This window comes from Mytilus galloprovincialis, chromosome 14, assembly GCF_965363235.1.
Source record: "Mytilus galloprovincialis chromosome 14, xbMytGall1.hap1.1, whole genome shotgun sequence".
Classification (NCBI taxonomy): domain Eukaryota; kingdom Metazoa; phylum Mollusca; class Bivalvia; order Mytilida; family Mytilidae; genus Mytilus; species Mytilus galloprovincialis.
In genome coordinates this window covers 39,512,049-39,533,745 of record NC_134851.1, presented here as the reverse complement: position 1 = coordinate 39,533,745, position 21,697 = coordinate 39,512,049, and the positions used below count along the sequence as shown (strand labels likewise).

At 31.6% G+C, this 21,697-nt stretch overlaps 1 protein-coding gene and 1 long non-coding RNA gene across 2 annotated transcripts; one reads left to right on the top strand and one right to left on the bottom strand.

Moving 5' to 3' along the window:
* Nucleotides 1-71: 71 nt before the first annotated feature.
* On the bottom strand, nucleotides 72-13,972 carry LOC143059608 (uncharacterized). The gene is made up of 3 exons (XR_012973536.1): nucleotides 13,188-13,972; nucleotides 5,894-5,995; nucleotides 72-170 (listed from the first exon to the last, which is right to left on the bottom strand). It is a non-coding gene; the product is annotated as an uncharacterized LOC143059608 (long non-coding RNA).
* Nucleotides 13,973-16,848: 2,876 nt separating this feature from the next.
* LOC143058431 (uncharacterized protein SCO4629-like) lies at nucleotides 16,849-21,440 on the top strand. Its single transcript, XM_076231917.1, has 3 exons — nucleotides 16,849-17,162; nucleotides 18,336-18,459; nucleotides 20,446-21,440. Exons 1-3 carry the CDS (start codon nucleotides 16,962-16,964, stop codon nucleotides 20,901-20,903), a joined length of 783 nt encoding a protein of 260 aa, XP_076088032.1. The 5' UTR covers nucleotides 16,849-16,961; the 3' UTR covers nucleotides 20,904-21,440.
* The last annotated feature ends 257 nt before the right edge of the window (nucleotides 21,441-21,697 follow it).

The following is a 21,697-nucleotide window of genomic DNA, read 5'->3' as shown; positions in this document are numbered from 1 at the left end:
TGTTTCCTGACAAGTCAGTGCTTTCAAAATGTATATGTCAAAGTAATGATGCATAACAAACAACGACTTACACTTCGACTTCTCTGATGTTTCTTTCTTCCATCTCTTTTTTCATCTTTTTATTTTTATCTAAAAGTTCTGTTTCTGCCTTTTTCTTTAGTTGTAATTCCCTAAATTATATTAATAAATTAAAGTGAAGTGATATAACCATATGAGATGGCTTCATGTTAACAAACTAAAAAGATATCCATAAATTAAACACTAGACGTATTTGTATAGAAAATGTAAACAAAAATTTTATGATAAAGAGAGAGAAATTATTCATGAATCCTGATAAAAATCAAAACAGTTTTTTATGATGTGTGTTGGTTTTCTTGTATTATTATTTGTCTGTTTGTCTTTTTATTTTTTAACCATTGCGTTGCCAGTTTATTTTCGATTTACGAGTTTGACTGTCCCTCTCGTACCTTTTTTATCTCTTTTTCAATCAGGGAAACCGACGGTCTTATCTATATAGAAAAAAACGATAACCACTAAACAAGAGTTTCCTTATTTAGGAAAGGTGCAGCGGAGTCAAACGTGTTAACCGGTTGCAACATTCATCCTAACCTAAAACAGTAATATAACATAACAACATAAAAGGACTCACTATAAAATATCAATTGTTTTCGACACTATTCTAAAAACTATCTGACAAATGGGATAAATATAAATTTCTTATTGGTGGTTTGCCATCCTTTCCGATTGTTATTCGTTTAATTCCTTTATTGTGTTTACATTTATCAGTTAGTTTCCTATCTGTTTGTTTGCAGGGAAAGCAACGATTTTTGTAAATCTAATATCTACATTTATTTAGTAATGCTCTTCAGACGAAGGATGTAGATGTCAATGTAATGGCAAAAAAAAAAACCACGCAAAATTGCGAATAGGGCTATAGGCATGTCCTTAATAAAAAGTATTAGACCAAAATTTAACATGTTTAATACTGGACACTCGGAATACTGAGCACTGCAATGAAGATATATTTAAAGCTTTTCTCAACATTGTCAAATGTATTATTCTAAGGCCCGAAATATTGTGATATATTGAGTTCTTTTTTCCGGTGGAATGTCAACTAACATTGAACTGAATGTTCTTCGTGTGCTTTTTGGTTCCATGTGCTCCACGAAACGTTTTTGAACTTCTCTGTTAATAACACTAAAAACCGGGGATGGGTTCTTTAATTTGGTTAATATGAAATTCGCATGACCAATCATGGATTCATGAAGATAATCATAAGGCTCTAGTTTTTTATATGGTAATTTCTTGAACTGTTATGAGACAATTTAGGATTTGTGGTAGGATTTTCTGTGAGAAAACCTATCCACCAAGTTTTAAATGAATTGAATGTAAGCAAATACATAGACACACGCATAGCCTTTACCAATGAGAAAACCCAATACGCATAGTTGGCTTAAAAGGACACCGACACAAACATGTGAGGTTATTTAAAAGGAATTTTCAAATTACAACTCTGACTTTCTCTTTAGTGTCTTTCGTCTATTTCATGTTTTGTGTAATTTCAGTACTTAAAGTAGCCCAATTCAAAAGCAACTGATTTTAAAGAAGTTTCATTTTCTGTTTTTTGTGTTGTTTTGTTTTTGTTACTTCTTCATAGTATAACAAAGAAGAATAATAAGTTTCTAAATTTTGCACTGTGTATGAGTTTTGATGATAATTAGTTTTATACACGAATACACGTGTTTGGCTGATACATAAAAAACATGTGCGTAGTACGTTTTTTTATAATTAATAAAATAATTTGTAAGCTTTATGACCACTGACCTGCTATTAAAACAAAAGTCATAGAAAAAAGTCTTAATAGAAAAAAGAAGATAATCAAATTCAAATAACAAATAACTACTATATTAGAGCTGCAAGAATAAAAACTTTGGAGTTATAGAAGGAATCAAAAATAAAAGGTACAGATAAAAAAGAAACCTTAATATAATTGCACACTAACTAATGTTGCTATTTATGTTAATGATGAATGTAAAAACATATTTTCTTGAGGACAATGTCAAATGAATGTGAAATATATATATTTTTAACAAAATACAAATAAAAAAAATTATTTTCAAATTACGAAAAAAATAAGAAAATTCCACTATGTGTAAAACAAATCCCAATAGTATGAACAGAATCATCTTGACTGACCAACTGATGAATTTATGTGAGAATGTTCATAATACATAACTTGCGTGTTCGGAAAATGTTGAAAATAAAATACCGAACGTGACTTATTCCCGATTGTAAAATCATGAAAATTGAGAAAGGAAATGTGGAATTTGTCAAAGCGACAACAACCCGACCATAGGGCAGACAACAGCCGAAGGTCACCAATGGGTATTTAATGTAGTGAGAAACTACAGCATCCGGAGGCGTCTTTCAGCTGTCCCATTAAAAAAAAACAGGCGCAAAATTGCGGTGGGGTTAAACATGTTTATGAGATCTCAACCCTCTCCCTATACCTCTAACCAATGTAGAAAAGTAAACGCATAACAATAAGCACATTAAAATTCAGTTCAAGAGAAGTCCGATTCCGATTTCAGAAGATGTAACAAAAGAAAATAAATAAAATGACAATAATACATAAATAACAACAGACTACTAGCAGTTAACTGATATGCCAGCTCAAGACCTCAATTAAACTGATTGAAAGATAAAGTCTTAAGCATATGAATATCAGGCATAATCCCTACCGTTAGGTATCATACTATCATAAAATATATGAGAAGAACATAACCCGTGTCATGCCAACACGTGACCCGTGTCATGCCAACTTGTGACTGTTTTGCTGAGTGAATTTGACGTGTCACGGTAATCCCAAATTCATTTATTTAGTTTTGATGTTATATTTGTTATTGTCATCGAATTTTGTCACATGTCTTTATGTTTGTAGTTGTAAATCTTATATTTTTTCTGTTGTATTCGTGTGTTATGGTAAAGATTAAAAAAGGTATGAAAAAGTTAATCATCCAGTTCATTCATTAGATTTTAGTTAGGATCAACGAAATTTTCACGAAATATTTCGTTTACAGTTTGATTCAGAAGAAACAGCGACATAGCAAGATGATATAACTAATTATCGAATTACTACTACAATGTGATATTTATTAGTATTGTAATTTTCACTGTTATTAAGATATGTTAGAATAGTCATACAAATCTTATCTTGAATTTCATCCAACTTTTTTCTTAATTTTGGGAACTCGTTTTAGACATTCAAATGTGACATCACTTTGTAGTTTGTATGTGGCACTGGCTTTGACTAACACGGCTGTGTATTTTTGTAGTGTATCCGTTTTTATTCCGTAGCTAGTCACCCCTTCAGCTTAATCATGTTTATATATTATATAGCTATTTTATAACATTTTCTGTTTATAAGACAATAACAATCAAAACCAAGGAGTAAACAAAGACTCGCAAAACCAAAGGACATTTACAGCAACAGTTATAAATAATAATTACGAAACAACACGAACTCCACTATAATCCTGGAGTGAAATCATTTGCTCCGGAAGGGTAAACATTTCCTGCACCGTATACGGCACCCGTCGTGTTATTTCCTTGTTCAGTTCGGTAATGATGGAAGGATCCTATGACTGAGGAAGAATATCAGATATGATTTCTAATAGCCAATCAGCTCATGATGGCTACATTGAGTGATGACCTTAATTTGATTGATTCATAGCCCGGTCTTATCAACTTTTGAGAAAGTAGTATTCCTCGTTCAACAAAATTAACGTACTTTGAGCTAGCTCTAGAGTAACAAATCAATTGAAAAGTATTCTAAATAATAAGGATATTCTTGTCCCAGGCGAATAACCCTGTATTTGTCACAACTTTTTGGAACTTTTGGTCCTCGGTAATCTTCTACTTTGTACTTGTTGTGACTTTCATTTTTTTTTCTTCACCTAAGTGTCGCTGGTTAGTCTTGTGTGGACATGGGTCGCGTTTGGCGTATTAAATTTTCAACCTGGTACCTTTTCTTGGTTATTATTTGGTTGTTTCTCTGTCCTTTATTTTCTCCCATTTATTTGTATTGTATTCCCGTCATGTGATGTTGTCATTTTAATGTTATATTTATCATTACCATTAAAGCGGCAGGTTTGGGATGCCACAAAACCAGGTTCTATCCACCATTTTGTTCTTAAAATACCCTGTACCAAGTCAGGATAATGGTACAACTTTTTTTATCTTTTGGTCCTCGATGCTGTTCGACTTTGTGCTTGTTTCGGCTTTCAAACTTTTGTATCTGGGCGCCACTAGTAGATCTTGTGTGGACAAAATGCACTTCTGGCGTATTAAAATTTTGAACTTGTTGCCTTTTGTTGGCTGTTGTTTGTGTGTTTCTTTGTCGATTGTGTTCTCCAATTTATTTAAATTGTAGTCCTGTGGTGTTGGGTTGTCATTTTAATGTTATATTTCACAAGGCTATAAAAGAGGGAGGTTTGGCATGCCACAAAACCAGGTTCAACCCGCCATTTTTTTTCTTTAAAAATGTCCTATACCAAGTCAGGAATATGGCCATTGTTATATTATAGTTCGTTTCTGTATGTGTTACATTTTAACGTTGCGTCGTTTGTTTTCTCTTATTTTTGAGTGTAAATTCACATTGCGATAAGACGTGTCACGGTACTTATCTATCCCAAATTCATGCATTTGGTTTTGATGTTATATTTGTTATTCTCGGGGGATTTTGTCTGTTGCTTGGTCTGTTTCTGTGTGTGTTACATTGTAGTGTTGTGTCGTTGTTCTTCTCTTATATTTAATGCGTTTCCCTCAGTTTTAGTTTGTTACCCCGATTTTGTTTTTTGTCCATGGATTTATGAGTTTGAACAGCGGTATACTACTGTTGCCTTTATTTATTGTTATATTATAGTTCGTTTCTGTGTGTTTTACATTTTCATGATGTGTTTCCGTTGTGTTGTAGTTCTCTTATATTTGATACGTTTTTCTCAGTTTTAGTTTGTAACTCGGATTTATCGAAGGTACCAGGATTATAATTTAGTACGCCAGACGCGCGTTTCGTCTACATAAGACTCATCAGTGACGCTCATATCAAAATACTTATAACACCAAACAAGTACAAAGTGAAGAGCATTAAGGATCCAAAATTCCAAAACGATTGTGCCAAATAACGCTAAGGTAATACTACTGTTGCCTTAATCTATAATTTAGGTTCATGTACTACATGAAACAAAATATGTATTAAAAAATTTCAATTGTGATATTCACTTTTCTGTTATGCATTCAAATTTTGTAATGAGAGTAGCTCCTTTACGGGTGCCATTATTTGCCAGATTTGAATTACATGCTGTTCCTAGACCAGTTATGTTTAAATCAGTGTCTCAGATTTCTAAAAACATCAATCAAACAAATTTTATACCCAGTATTAGTGAGTGGTGTCCTATAAAATAATGTTGCAAAACCTAATTTCAGAAATACAAATTTAGTAAAAATATAGCACATGGTTTTGGAGGTCCAACTAAGTCGCACAAGAATCTATCAAAAAATTAAGTTACTATAGATAACAAAGAAGCTAATTTCACTTAAATGTAGATGTTACACTTATTTCATTTAAATGTAGACATTACACTTATTTCATTTAAATAAAGACATTACAATTTAACAACGAATTATTTAATAATCGATTATAGGGTTGTTCTGTGATAATGAAATATTTGTTATATTGCTATAATATTACATTTATGAATTACCCATTAAATGGCAAAATTCATCATCCAGATATGTGTGCAAAATTTACCAAAAAATATTGATTTTTATTTTATTATATGTATAGTTATCTGAAACCGTTTACATACGTCTAACACTAGGTATGAAAACTTACTTTAATAAATTTTCAATTTCTTTTTGATTTCCTTTCAGTTCCTTGTTTTGTTCATCCTTCTCTTTTGTAAGACTGGCAACTGCTATTTCTAGATCTTTCAGTCTGTTTAAAATGAAAACAATAAGGTTATAGTGGTTTGCCTGTGATCAAATCCCGTACAACGACTCCGTAGAGGAAAATCAAGGACGCACTCAAACACTGTAGGATTTTAAATGGATTGGGCGCGTTGACATGCTCCCAGCTACGTATGCATGCACCAATTAAATATAGAAAATAATTTTAGAATGATCTAAAAATTATTTTAATTTTATCATGTTGATATTCAAAACCATGAAGGCCCTATTAATAGAAAAAAATCTTTAAAAAGACAACAATATTCTACATGTTCTTCAGTGAAACCAGATATTAAGTGATTTAGTATTCGGTATTCGGGACTACTTATGTGCCAGGCATCTCCAATAAAAAAAAATGATGCAAAGTACCATCTGACAGTACATGCATTTATTCAAATATAGTGCATAGCCCTTGGAAACTTATGAAGAATCAAAAGTTAGTTATTAGATAAATACGATAACTATAAAATATTTTTATTATCATATTAATGTCTTTCTTATTTATCGGTTGAATTATATTTGGATATATTATAATTATTAGATCTTTCTATTTTTCTGTTGTGATTAATATTGTTTTCTTCTTCCGCTACATTTATTTCTTGCGTGTAACTTTTTTCGCAAGATATCGTCGCAATGTTTGGTATATGATATCTTTCTGTTAATGCACTTTACAATTTCATCCTGTTTAACCATATTTGTTTTCTGTAGCAGTTATCACTCCAAACACTGTTCTTGTATCTCCTCCGTAACCAAAAGAAAAATAACAAAATTCTTTTTCATTTTTGTTCATAGTGCACTTCGGTAAACCAAATAAGTTAATTATTTCCTTTTTACTAGCAAAACTTTATCAACACCATGTATTTGTGGAATCGGTGTTAAACCAGCTTCCATTTGTCAGATTTATCTAATCATTCACTTTATCTAGTGTTTGCATTTCCTTTTGTAACGAAAAAGAAATATCGATAAAGTTCTTTTTTTCGTAATTTTGCGTGAATTTTTATAACAGTTATTTACCGGTTACTATTCATTATATCGGTATATCAATGTAACTCATTGATCGTAAGCCGTGAAGACCTCAGCACTTTTCATTTTAGATATTCATGATATTTGAGTCAAAAACCTTGCAAATCAAGTCAAGGGCAAAGGTCGGGGTCATATTTTAAAATTTCAGCTTTGATAGTCATAGTATATGAAAGCGAGATGCAAAAGAACTGATGTAAACTATTTCATTTATTAGGAGAAAGAAATTGTTTATTTATCTAATGATATCTTATATATATATATATATATATATATATATATATATATATATATATATATATATATATATATGAGTCATTGTTCCAAAAACTGTTAAAATGTATATCATGTGTGGGGGTTAAACATGTAAGCGTAGTCAAAAACATCCCCCGAATATGAGACAGTGGTGTAACAGTACACCATAAAAACGAACTATGAAAATCAGTTGAATAAGGTTTAAACTTCATAGATGGATATATACAGAAATACATGAAACAAAAACACAGCATGGACGTGGAAGGGCACTTTTACATCCCAAAAACAATATGACAATAAGTACAGATCTGAAAGTTATCGCAGTTATTGAAAGCTTGTTTAAAGCAAACTATCAAAATATTAATAACAAATTCTGAAATGTGAATCAGTACACACTCAATATCAAATGGATTTAGTGTAAAGACGTCATGAGAGAAAAGCAAGCGAAAATCATTTTCTAAATTTTGCCCATTGCTTGTGTAAACTGTACAACTTACATCTAACATTGTGTGTTGTATCATGCAAGATACATTTAAAAGAACTAGTGATAGATGCTTCAGTTCTTGAGACAAACAAATTATATATATAGTCCAATAAAGGCAATAGTAATATACCGCTGTTTGAAATTCATACCCCTAACTGCGTCCAAGCTTATCGAAAGGTCGTGCGACATAATCAGTCAAACAAACTTTATTAGATTAACTCTTTAAGGAACAATCGTCTTCATTGGTCAATTCAAATCTTCAACCTCACACCTGCGAAAATAGAACACACGTACTATAACGTTGAATGAACAGATTGATATTCACGTAGCTGGTCAAGGTCGTTTAAAGCTTCAATCGTCGTATTCGCATCCATGATTCCAATCACAATTCTAGCTTTTATAAATGTGCATGTGAAATCATTGGTTTTATAATTTTCTGCAATTGATAGTAAAGTTTAAACTTTAAATTCTTAATAGTTTTCACATCTAAATATTCAATTTAAATGTCTCCTCTAGATCAAGGGACGACATCAAAAGTTTCATGTAGGAGAAAAAAAAACTCAATTCACATATTTTTTTCATTGACTCCCCCCCAAGTTGCTTATCCTGCCTTTTTTTTTTACTCAATAGACTCGACGAATTAACGTTGTGCTTGAAAAATGAAACCGTATTTTCTACAAACACTTTTCATATTCTTTGCCAAGTTTTAGGTATTCGACATAGGATAGTGATTTTTTTTTCTGATTCCGTTTACTTGAAGAAAAAAAAATCCCGAAATTGTAAGTTAGTTCATAATATGTAACCAACCATGCTTTGTTAAGAAAAAACGGAGATGGCCAAGCATGGCACAGGGGATGATTAAATGTAGTTTATAAACTCCAACGATATACTTCATGAGGTTTTGCTATTCTCGGTTAAAAAACGAACGTAAATTATATATTATACATTTTAGACCGTTGGTTTCCCCGTTTGAATGGTTTTACACTAGTAATCTGGGGCCCTTTATAGCTTGTTGTTCAGTGTGAGCCAATGCTCCGTGTTGAAGGTCGTTCATTGACCTATAACGGTTTACTTTGATAAAATGTTATTTGGATGGAGAGTTGTCTCATTGGCACTCACACCACATCTTCCTTTATCTATGTAAATAGAAATAAACAGTTTTAAAAAAAGTGTTTATTCATTCAATCATTTAAATGTATTCATAAAAAGATGTTTTTTTCTTGTACATGCATTTAGTCATCCTTAATTTTCTTGATATTTTGTTTATCAATTTATCATACACGTTTCGTTTTGTATTTCATTTTAAATACGAATACACTGAAATGCAGTCAACTTTAGCGTTTGATAGTTCATTGATAGCATTCTGGCGTGTCACAAACAACTTGTAACGTCTCATTTAATTGGCCGAAAGATTTATTATACTGCAGCAACATAATTATCGTGTACATTATGCATGTTATGTACGGCATTATGAAACATATAAGGATAAAATAAAATACATGTGCCGCTTTTATACATGATTAAGTAACCACTTTTAATTTCTTTCAATGTCGTAGATACTTATAATAAGGATCTCATAATGCTGATCCATTACAATAATTACAAAAAGTTATGATGGGTTGCACATTCCTATTTTAGTGTTTTCATGCTATAAAACGAAGATACAGAAAGTTACACAGTAGCTAAGCGTTTGGTTATTAAGAATTTACGTATCATAAACGGAGCAAATTGTCCCCGAAATATAAAAGAAAGAAAAAAATAATCGTATCATTTGTGCACGTGAATGAAGACACTACGTACTATCATGATCAACACGAAATTCAAATGAATTTAGTGAAGGCATTTTGGTGTAAAACGGGTTGAAATGGTACAAAGATTATTTTCTTTTGTATGTGTGGAACTAAAACAAAATGCATGCCTAATTTAAAATGAAATACAAATTCATACATGTAAGATAAACTGATAAACGATATATAAAGAAATTATTAATAAGTATGACTAAATGCATGTACTAGAAGGGGTCCACTTTTGTATCAATACATTTGATGAATAAACACGTTTTTAAAAACTGATTGTTTTCTCTGTAACTATTTAGATATTTACTAATATATAATCTACGTTCGAATTTCAACCGAGAATAGCAAAACAGTTAAGTATAAAATTCATTTGAGTTTATAAAGTACATATCTTTCCACTGTGCCATGGTTTGCCATCTCTATTTTTCTCTAAACAAAGTATGGTTGGTTACATGCTCTGAGTTTTCTTAGAATTTCGTGATTTGTTTCCAAATTAAGTAAACTGAATAACAAAAAAAAAATCCCACTATTCTTCTGTTCTTAGTCGAATACCTAAACCTTGCAAAAGATATAAAATGGCAGGATGTGCAACTTGGCAAAAAGAACGAATTACGATTTATGTAAAAAAAAACCGGACAAACTAATAAAAACTAAAAAGGCAGGACCAAATAGACTAAAAATAAAAAGACAGGGCAGAGAATACAACTTAGAAAAAAGAACTAACAACAGAGTCCACCCTCCCATCAAAATAAAATGGTAAATCTCTAAATCCAGAAACATCTGAAAGGAGACAGTTGAATTTAATATTTCGATGTGAAACCTTAAGATTTTAAAGTTTAAAATTTTACTGGTGTACAAAATTATAAATTTAATGAATTTTACATGCACATACATGTATCATTGAAAAGTTAGAATTGCTATGGGATAATCAAGAACACAATACTGTACATAAATACAACGATGGAGGTTATAACAACCTTGACCGGCAACGTGAATACTGATCAGTCCTTTCAACTTATAGTACGCGTGTTCTATTGTCGTAGGAGTGAGGGCGAAGGTTTGAATTGGCCAATGAAAACGATCGTTCCTTTACGAGTAAATCTAATAAAGTGTGTTTGACTGATTACGTCGCACTACCTTTCGCTAAGCTTGGCCGCATATAAGTGTAAATCGATTGAGAAAAAAAAAAACTCCGGGGTACTGGCTAAAACTGAGGGTAACACATATAAAATATCCAAATATAAAAGGAAAACTACAACACAACAGAAACGAATTATAATATAACAGTGAACAGTTTGAAGATATTTTATAGGAGTCAATGCCCCTTAAATTTTAATACAGTAGGTGAATAAAAATAACTAATGCTGGTACATGCTAAAGTCATATTGTCTTTTACAAAGAGTAAAATGACACATGACCTTGATAATATGAACAGAAAATGACCTGTACCTTATTATTCAATGAAATACATACTAATAAACTATTAATTAATATATTGACCATAAAATAATCTTTAAAAGAAATCGAACGTGACACTATTTAGACCAAAAGTAGCGCATTATCTCCCTTGTTTGAAATAAAAAAAATATAGAAACCATAAATTTTCTGAATCAGTGCAAACACAGCTACCGTATGTGTCCAAAAATGTCATTCTGTTTATGAGAAGTAGCAAATTATCTCCCATACTTAAGTCAAAAGTATATAGAAACATTATGTTTAATCAGATACAGAAGGATGTTGTTTCAGTGCCAATAACACCACTCTTCATCTAAGTCACAAATCATAAAAAAAAACAACATTATAGGTCAAAATACTGGCTCCAACAGAAAGCCTTGGCTCCACCAAACAGTAAGCTATAAAGGGACCCAAAAAATAACTAGTGTAAAACCATTCAAACGGAAAACCCAACGGTATCATATTGTCTATATAAAAAAGGAGAAACGAGAAAAACTTATGAACTACATCAACAAACGACAACTACTGAATACCACATTCCTAACTCAGGACATGCGCAAACAATTACAGCGGTGTAAAATGTTTAAGTAAGTACCAAACTTCATCCTTATCTGATAAAATAGTGTAACATCACAACATAAAAAGACACACTATAAAATATCAATTGAAATGACCTACTCAATCATAAGACATGTTAACACAAGTAAACATACACTGAACAAATAAATATGATATACATATATGATACAGCATAAACACAAAATCAATAAAATAAGGAATGAATAATTAAATCAACAATATTTTATAATTCTGATACCTTTCATAACTATTTACTGCCGTGAAATGTTAAAAAAAGAAAGGAAACAGCAATAACCTTTTACAATAATATACATAGGTAAATGAAAATATTTTGTTGTAAGGTATACAGTTTGAATGAAGAAAGAAAATATTTTTATAAAATAAATATTTTTATGTTCATAGTACGAATTAGTGAAAATTTATAGTTCTACCAATTGCTTATCAAAGCTGGTTATGATTAAACCTATACATGGACGCTAATAGTAACTTTGGGTAAACCAAACAAAAAAATGCTCTTATCAGTTCTTTGGAAGCTTTCAAATGTTATCTGTACAATAATTATCAAGAGTTACCTAACTAATAGTTTAATACACAAGACGCGTTGCTTTTTCTGCCAAAAATTGTTTCTTGCGTAAACATTTTGTTTCTGAATATGTCACTTAGATGTTAATATTTTTCGTAAATTTTATGCTCTATTTAATTTTACCCTGACATTATAAATTTATTGTAGTGTGTTTTATATTGCACTCGTTCTATTTGAGCAGTCAAAATGCGTTGACTGTATATTTTTATGTCATATACAGTCACTGACCCGATATCACCTTTCCTCATGAATATTTAAATAGAAGTTGCCGAAATAACATTTAATTCATGCGACCTCTTCAACCTGTTCTTGTTTCCAATGCATACAACGTTGCGTGGAACGACTTAACCTTGTTTCTTTTGCAATTATTGGAAACACATATTTCATTTATTAATATTTTTTTTGCAACCTATAAATCATTAATTTGTAATGCTTATGGTTGGTATTTTAGTCCATACTCAAATGATTTCGTTCAAAATCGAGTGTGGGTTTCAACAGGTAAATGTACATTTCATTGTGTTGAAAATTTCTCCGTGAGCATGATTTGAGGTCTTTTTAAAGGAGATTTCCCCAAATATTTAAATCAAATAAATAACCTTAACGCATTAAACAACAATTGCAAATGCTTTTTAGATTGCAGTATAAAGACAATAATAGTGCATTGACTTGACATATCAACGATATAAGGATTCGGCCCGAAACGGGCACAGCCTCGCATTTCCCCGTTTATAATCCTCATCCTTATATCGTTGATATGTCAAGTCAATGCACTATTATTGTCTATGTATTTCATTGTCCCATGTTGATATTCTAAGTCAAAGGTAACACGAGTAAGGTGTGCCCTTTAAATCATATATCGCTTTGTTGGTTGTTTTAAAAAAAGATTACTACTTCGGTGGATATTTGTATGTATAATCACTCTTTATTCTAGTATGATCAGTCCAAATCAAAAGTGGAAATAACATCGTATTGTATATATAGTAAAGACAGCGTCAATTTGATAACATACCCCATTTTGAACTGTGTATCAATTTCGTCAATAATAACTCTTCTAAATGTGTCTTGGTTGAAACCTGGCATTTGTCTTGGGCTAGATAAACGTTGCTCACTTTCTTCATTCATTATATGATATTCTTTTTGCAGACCTTTACATTCCATAAAGAACGAATTGTCATGTCGTTCTTGCAATAGATTTTCAAACTTCAACAATTGGTCAGCAAATTCGTTATGATGTCGTTGGAAGAAATTGCGTTTTGCTGTTAAATCGCGTGTCTCGTTTTCACGGTGGTCAAACGCAGTAGTCAGTTCAATATGTTTTTTATCATCAATGATCTGCTGTATCTCCACCGACGTTTTCTCCATGTCCTCGATGTAAGAATCGCAACCAGATTGTATGAGAAACGAATGATGGCCATCAATAGTTTCCAATGTCTTTTTTATTTTTTCAACTTTCGCTTTCAACTTGTTTGTTATCTGATTCGCATCCTGACGGCGGTCATCAGCAATCTGTTTAATTTCGTTTGTGTTATGTCCATCATGGGAACTTGTCATACATTCCTTGCATGTCAAACAATCACATTTACTACAATAATAAAGAAAAATTCTCTTATGAACGTCACAAACTGGTACAGGTTTGAAAATACGATATCCTGCTTCAGGAATATCTACAACATTGTGATCCTGATAGACTGCCTCCCTGTCATGTTTGTTTTGTTTGCATTGTAGACATAATTGCTGCTGGCAATCATAGCAATATAACGCAGCTAGTTTTTTGCAAATCGCACAATTTTTTGATGGCGTTTGAGCCATTGTGATACATCACTACACAAGACAATTGTACGTAGGAATGTTTAAAGGATATTTTTTTTTATTCAATTGAAAACAAGTGAGACAGGTAATATAAACATTTAGGTTAAAAATCTTAAGATGATAAACCTATTTTTATCAGACCATGTCCGATGAAAATGGAAGTTAAAAAAGAATCATTAAATAAACAAATCGGTTAAAAGAACCGTTCGACCTTTTGTATTATTTTATCACAGAAGGTCTTGGGTCATAGATAATAAGTGCTGATGATGTGAACAATTTAATTGTTTTTTTTTTAAACTTTTAATCTTTATTTTTGTAATATGATGTCTGTTTGGGTCATATGAATTTGGACGTGGCTCGGTATTTGTCTATCTGTTTTGTCTGACCTTTACCATGTTTACATAGTTTTATTGTACCTTATGTGTATTATCGGGAAAGTGTGAATATGTTACTACGTTTTTCGATATGTACTAGATTATATTAACTACCAACTACTGAAAATGCTTGAACTAAGTCAGGATTATGACACTAATGTTGTACCAGTTGTTATGTTGGTTGACATAATCTACCATAAAGGTTTGTCAGTTTTCAGACTTCTTTTTTTAAATTTACCTTGGAGTTCAGTTTTTCGGTTAAAACTATTTTTATCCTTCATGCTTGAAAATCTTGTTTACATTTTATGCTTTCAAATCAGGTCTTTTGTGTAAATCTGATTTCTTAGGCTAAATAAGATATATCCATACTCCACAGGTTCATGTCCTATCACTGGATATTACTAATAAGCACATTTTAATAAATAACAAGAAAAGAGTGTTCGTTGTGAGACAGTTACTGTTGATCCTCCGCGAAAGTATGAGTTAACCCCTCAATTTTCGTCAATTTTGAGTTTCTGAGTGGGTTTTTTTTTAAGTGTATTTTCTTTTTTGAATTTATTGGCAACATTGCTGATTGATTTTATGGACTGCTATTGTCGATTTCCATCTTGAGATCACTTTTCTTTTTTCAAAATTCATTTCGATTGAAAAGTTAAAGTTTCCAACAAATTCATTTTTTATACATACATTTGTACGTGGCTTGCAGTCTTCTGGGTTTGACGTTCTCTCTAAAAATTAATCACGTAAAGTGCTCTGGATCAATCAAATTTGTAAATTGATATTTTCAACTTTACATCGTTTTCTATTTTGGTCATAGACACTATGGATTCCATCAGTTTTTATTGTTTAGTCTTTTTCATAGGACACGGGTGCATCGCCTTTGCGATTACTGTTTATTGTTTTTTTTGGGATTTGTGTTCCATTTTTTCTCTATCTCTATTTTCAGTGTGTGATGCGATTTACCATCGGAATTAACGTTGCACAAAGAACAGAATTATTTCCTAGTGGTACAGAAACTGGATGTTCAGCTTAATACTTCATTTACAAATAGATGAATAACGTATTGGTGTATCGTCATCACATTATACGTTTGATTTCTTATCAGCTTAAGACATGCAGTCATGTCAGTCTTCTGTTCAGATGGTTGGTTATGTTTATGTATAGATGTACAGTGGTGGCAGGTGTTGTGTCCATACAATACAACTGTCTGGGCATGTCACATGTGATTTCTTGTATGTGGTGTCATATACAATAACAAACGATGTTTTACACCCCGTAGTCAGCACTTCGGTGTTGATATGAATATCAATTATGTGCTCATTTTTATAAATTTCCTGTTTACAAAACCTTGAATTTTTAGAAAAACTAAGGATTTTCTAATCCCAGGCATAGATTACCTTAGCCGTATTTGGCACAACGTTTTCTGGAGTACTAAATTTTAATCCTGGTATCTCTGATAACTATTTACACCACTGGGTCGATGCCTCTGCTGCATGGTGGACGTTTCGTCCCCAATGGTATCACCAGCCCAGTAGTCAGCACTTCGGTGTTGACGTGAATATTAATTATGTTGTCATTTTTATAAATTTCCTGTTTACAAAACTTTGAATTTTTAGAAAAACTAAGTATTTTCTTATCCCTTAGCCGTATTTGGCACAATGTTTTGGAATTGTAGATCCTCAATGCTCTTCAACTTTGTATTTGTTTTGGCTTCATAACTATTTTGATATGAGCGTTACTGATGAGTCTTATGTAGACGAAATGCGCGTCCGGCGTACTAAATTATAATCCTGGTATTTTTGATAACTATTTCAATGTATTTATTGGATGTTACTTTTCCTTTGTTATTTGGGAAGGAAACAGGTTCAGTATTAGTTTAGTGTGGATAAACCCACACTGACTGTTAAGTGTATTTACTCCCATTTATACTGTAATATTGGTCACGGTTTAGAATGGATATACCCACACTGTCTTAAAAAAGCAAGATATGGTTATTGTTAGCGGATAAAATGCATTCCACTTTTTTCCTTACACAAGCTATTAAAAGTAAGCTAATGGAATGCATTTCGTCTTGATATATATTATAGTTGTTATAGCATCTATATGATTTGTATTCTATGGTTGCCTACGTATACTCTAAACTTGATTCATTATACAAGTCGACACCTATGTTTTAGCAATAAAGGACCCACGTGACTGAAAATACTAAGATACGTTTATGTCAGTTGTCTAAGAAAAAGCGTTCTATATGTTCAACTATTTTTCGAAATTTCTCTTACATTTCCTGATTTCCCAATTTATGTAATATATTTGGTTTAATAACTCTTTTTCGTTGTCAACGAAATTTGCTTTTTCCTTGTTGTCAACAAAAATCGAGTATTTCTATTCATACTTGATAAATAATTAAACTCAATGACTTTAAATTGTAAACAAACGCCCACACAGATAACAATTTTAGCCTAGATAGATAGACTAAAAATAAACATATCATTTACCATGTTTACACTCGGTAAACTGCCTTGAAAGTCCGTAATCTTTCTTCAGTCTAATACATGTATATAGATTAGATAGAAGAAATATTGCTTTTGGTCATGTAAACAATGCTAAATATAATTCAACGGATACTGTGTTTTGAAATAATATGGCCGAGTAGTGATACCATAATTCATTTTTGGACTTTTGCGTTGCTGTTTGTTTGTGTCGGAGCTAATAACGACCACTGTCCTGTCATACCATCTTTACATATTGATGCTGCTTTGAAAATATGGAACTACCTAAGAATCGACGATCGTCCACTCAAAGTAAGTCAACCCCCATGTACATTGTGTATGCATGAATTTACTTCCGAAAACATTGGATTCTGTAAACATAATAATAGCGTGCAAATTAAATGGATTTTAATGGTCTTATGGAATTACATGAATTAATAGATAACCTTCTGAATTAATAGATTGTAAACACGAATGTGGTAAATTCAAAATCGCATGTGGCAGGTGTGTACGACTCAAATCTTAATTGTCAGGGATGGTCAGTTTTTTTCTTCCAAAAGTTGTTGTTCTTTTCGGGCATTCCGACTTCTGTCATAAATATGAATTGACCGTCATCTGCCATTGTGCTGAAAGTTGGGGTAATCACCAGTCAAAACATCACGTGGATTGTGTCTGTGAGGGCCTCAAGGTAGATTAGCAAAAGCTTATTGAGTCACCCTCTTTAAATAAAGTCATTACTTACTTACTTACTTACTTACTTACTTACTTACTTACTTACTTATTTACTTACTTACTGTAAAACAAATTTGATGACCCAGCCATAGTAGTGATGTTTTCAATAGCTATTCTATTTTGTTTTCCTTATTTCAAACTTAATAAGTTTTGCAAGTTAACAGGTAGTAAATAAATGGTAAAGTTAAAAATGTATCTTGTAATATCCCGCATTTATTTCTCTCTTTAGGGTGAATTGTTAAAAAGTCGATTCTGTTTTTCAATATCATGAACAATTATATATATTGCTAAGTGTTTTGACTGTTAAAGTATACAGATAAAGAATATATTATAAAAGCGTTAAAATTTAGCAAATTTTCATTTTATAAATATATGTACCAGTACCAGCACCAGCACCAGCACCACATATATGAATGTTACTAATGTGTATTTAGCGTAATTTAACAATCCACGATTTATTGGATAAAACTTTTATGATTTCATCTAACTGATTTTGTTTCGTATTCGTGTATTGTATCTAATATTCATTATTAATGTTAGTACAATCGAAATTCAAAATAAGAATTTACGTAGCATGTCGCAGAGTGGAACATGAATAATAAAGATGCAAACGCTATAACCATTAACTGTTCACGTCTAGAAGTACAATGACAAGGGCTGTCGTAAGTGTAGTAGTTGATGTTCTTTCTTGGCCCAACTTGTAAATGTATATATATACACACGTTATTTAAGCAATGTTTATTCATTCAATAGAGTGACATCATTATCGCATTAGGAAGTCATGACGTCAGAGTAGCAGAGAGGGCAGCAGAATTATGGTACGACCGGTATGCTGATATTATTTTGTTTTCTGGTAAATCCGGAAATTTAACAAGAGGTATTTTCTATTTTATTCACTAAAAGATACTTTTAATATAGTCAACCAGATGTATTTCCCGAGGCTTATTCATGTCTCGTGTATAGTGTTTGATTGCTCTTTAACTTTGTTTGAGTTTCTTATTGAGTATTAAGCAAAATCAATGCTCTAAAAGAGTTTTGTGTAGTTATTTTGTTTGTTCGATGAACCTATTAAATATCTACTACACCTGTCTAAGTTTTGGCGAACAAAAGTCCAGGCTGTACTTTTTCAAATTTTCATGAACACGCTCTTCTGTAAATTTCAATCTACCGTTGTCAAATTTAGAATATTATACCAGCTTAGATCGGACAGTGCTTGTTTATGGGATTGTATTTGCAAGCAATCGTTGTTGTAACATCTTAACTGTCGTCAATATTGAAAGTTTAAAGTTGTACCAGTCCATTTCGCACATTTCTATTTTTATTTACAGCATTAATTTGCAGTCTCTGTTGTAAAAAGCTATATTACCTACGTCATTTTAAATGTTTTTCTGTGTTAGGTTTTAACTGTTTACTCTATAAATTTCAAGATTTAATAAATAAAGATTGATATGATAATCATACCTACTGATGAAAGGTATCTCTTATCCGAAATATCTAACATGTGTTTATGATTCTTATTTAATAAGATGTTGTGATGTTGTAACCTTTGAGACTTATATGTTGCTTGTTACCATGTGAATTAATTTATTGTTTAAAACCCTGTATTGTAGAAAGTTATGTTGATATCATATTATTTAAACACAATATCATCGCAAATGTGCATAACGTAATGGCCACTCTACGTTGAATAGCCATCAATTTATCAATCCATCTTAATATTCCTTATTTGCATTGCGGTTTTTAAGTTTGCTGTCTCTTATTTATACTTATACAAGTTATATTGACCATGTGTTTTATTTGTAACAGAAACTGCTATAGTGCCTAACAAGATTTTGTGAGGTAGACGGAATTCACCTTAAAACGATCGTATTGACTTATTTGCTCCAAAAATAGTTGGATCGGACATATTTTGACTGTATTTAATGACTTCCTTAGTTTGGGATTAATTGTTATTAGCATGTTCCTATGAGACTGAAAATAATTGTCTTTTTGTAAGATAAATAATAATTTTACCTGGCGTAGCCGTGTGAAAAGTGTATTTTGGCCATTCTCTCCGAAAAATGACTTGTTGATTGGAATAAAACGTCTTATTTGTAAACTTTTTCTGTTTTTCTCCGCAATTGACTATTAAAAAATAATCTATCTACTGTGTATTTGGAAAATTTTGTGAACATAGGAGAATTGGCAATTCTTACCTTTCAGACCTATACTTTCATTGATAAAACATAACATGGACTCATCCAGTGTCCAGTTTGAAGGTAACTTTAGTTATTGTTGCATTCATGCACGTTCTGATTTAATAAATAGTCATGTATGTAAAGCATTTACAGTTTGAAGGTAAACTAATAATAACTTAATCCAATCAAATTGCGTAATATTCAATGACAATGATTGGTCCACATTATAATAAGTAATAGGGATAAACTGGGTAGGGAGAAAATGTAAGATATTCAAAATTTATTTTTTTGCAATAACGAATAAAAATTTATCAACCAAAAGTTTTGCTATAATTTCATTAACATGTCATTCTGTATTAGTACAGTTTTTGGGTCGTTCATTTATGCATTTGAGGCCATACAAAGTTTGGGCTTCAAATGTCCACATAATTATTGACTTTATATAGAAAATTTGTCCTTTTAAAACATAACATGTCTTCCAAACAATACGTTAATACAAAGTAAAATCAATTTTCAAAACACTGCAAAAATTTTCATTTCGATTGGTACAGAAGTATTCTCATAAAGTGCGTTGAAATAAGCAGTGGTATAGCAAACGTCGAATTCCCTCACAAAATCTTGTTAGGCACTTTTTTTTTATAATGCTCGTTCACTAAACTATCAATGTGTTTATAACATTTCAATAGGAAAATGGAAAAAGACAGAAGCGGAAATATTTCGAGACGTTGCAATTGCAAAAGGGGTACCTGAAAATAAAATCCTCATAGAAACTAAGTCAACAAACACAGGTGAAAATATACGTTTTAGTTACAGATTGCTACTCAACCGTAAAAATTTACCTAGTAACATAATACTTGTTCAAAAACCATATATGGGACGAAGAACATTGGCAACGTTCCAAAAACAGTGGCCTGGTTCGATAGGTAAACTTTATGTTACGTCACCGCAAATTACTTTGCTGAACTATCCAAAAAGCGAAGTGGGCGATTTGAATGACGTCATTACTATTGTTATTGGTGACATGCAGAGAATGGATAGCTATGCGAAATTGGGTTACCAGACATTTCAAAGAATTCCAGATGATGTCTGGTCAGCATATAACATTCTTCACCGAAGCGGAATGTATAATGGACATCTAGTATAAACTAGAGAGTCTAAACTGACTTGGGACAATCATGGTAGATGCTTCGAATAAAGTAATGATGGATATAATGTGTGAATATGTCGAAGCATTAAGCTGGTTATAAAAACGCTTTCATATTCGTGGAATACTATTTGAAAGCAGAGACGAAAAACTTATATATTATTTTCTTGGGCATCACTGACGAGACATTAATTGTCGAAATGTGTCTCTGGTGCACAGACACTTGTCTCTGAAGAATATCTATATATTTCAACGTGGTATATTAGTGCAATACAGGAGTGACTGTATTCTGGTGCAGTGACACAGTTAAATAGATTATGTGGAAAGCAATGTAAACGAAACACGCCAGACGCGTATTAAACTATAATCCTGGTACCTTTGATAACTGGTTACGTTCATATTATAGCACATGATCAACAAACAAGAAAGTCACTTCTATTTTGCACACCTATATACCAACAGAACATTTTTTTTTCAATCACTTTTTAAGTGAAAATTGGGTCAATAATGTTGATCAAATAAAAATGATGAAACATGTGCATGTGTCATTTTCCAATATTCTGTATTTTTGAAAAATATGAAAATACTATTCTAGAAAATTGTGTTTCCCCAATATAAATCACTTAAAATTCATATCAGTGTGCCAATGTATTTTTTAAAGCATATTTTACTGCAAGTAGTTCTAGTTTCATTATTCTATTTTGTGTTGATTCCATGATAGTATCATGGCCATTTATATATTACATATGATATATGCTGGTTGATTAATTTACCCTGGATGCATTTGCTTTCTT

Bases quoted from the DNA above. Each gene is read 5' to 3' on its own strand.
- LOC143058431 (XM_076231917.1), top strand. From the start codon at position 16,962: ATGCTAAATATAATTCAACGGATACTGTGTTTTGAAATAATATGGCCG. The intron at 17,163-18,335 runs GTAAGTCAACCC...TTCATTCAATAG, and splicing joins TCGACGATCGTCCACTCAAA to AGTGACATCATTATCGCATT. The intron at 18,460-20,445 runs GTATTTTCTATT...ACATTTCAATAG, and splicing joins ATCCGGAAATTTAACAAGAG to GAAAATGGAAAAAGACAGAA.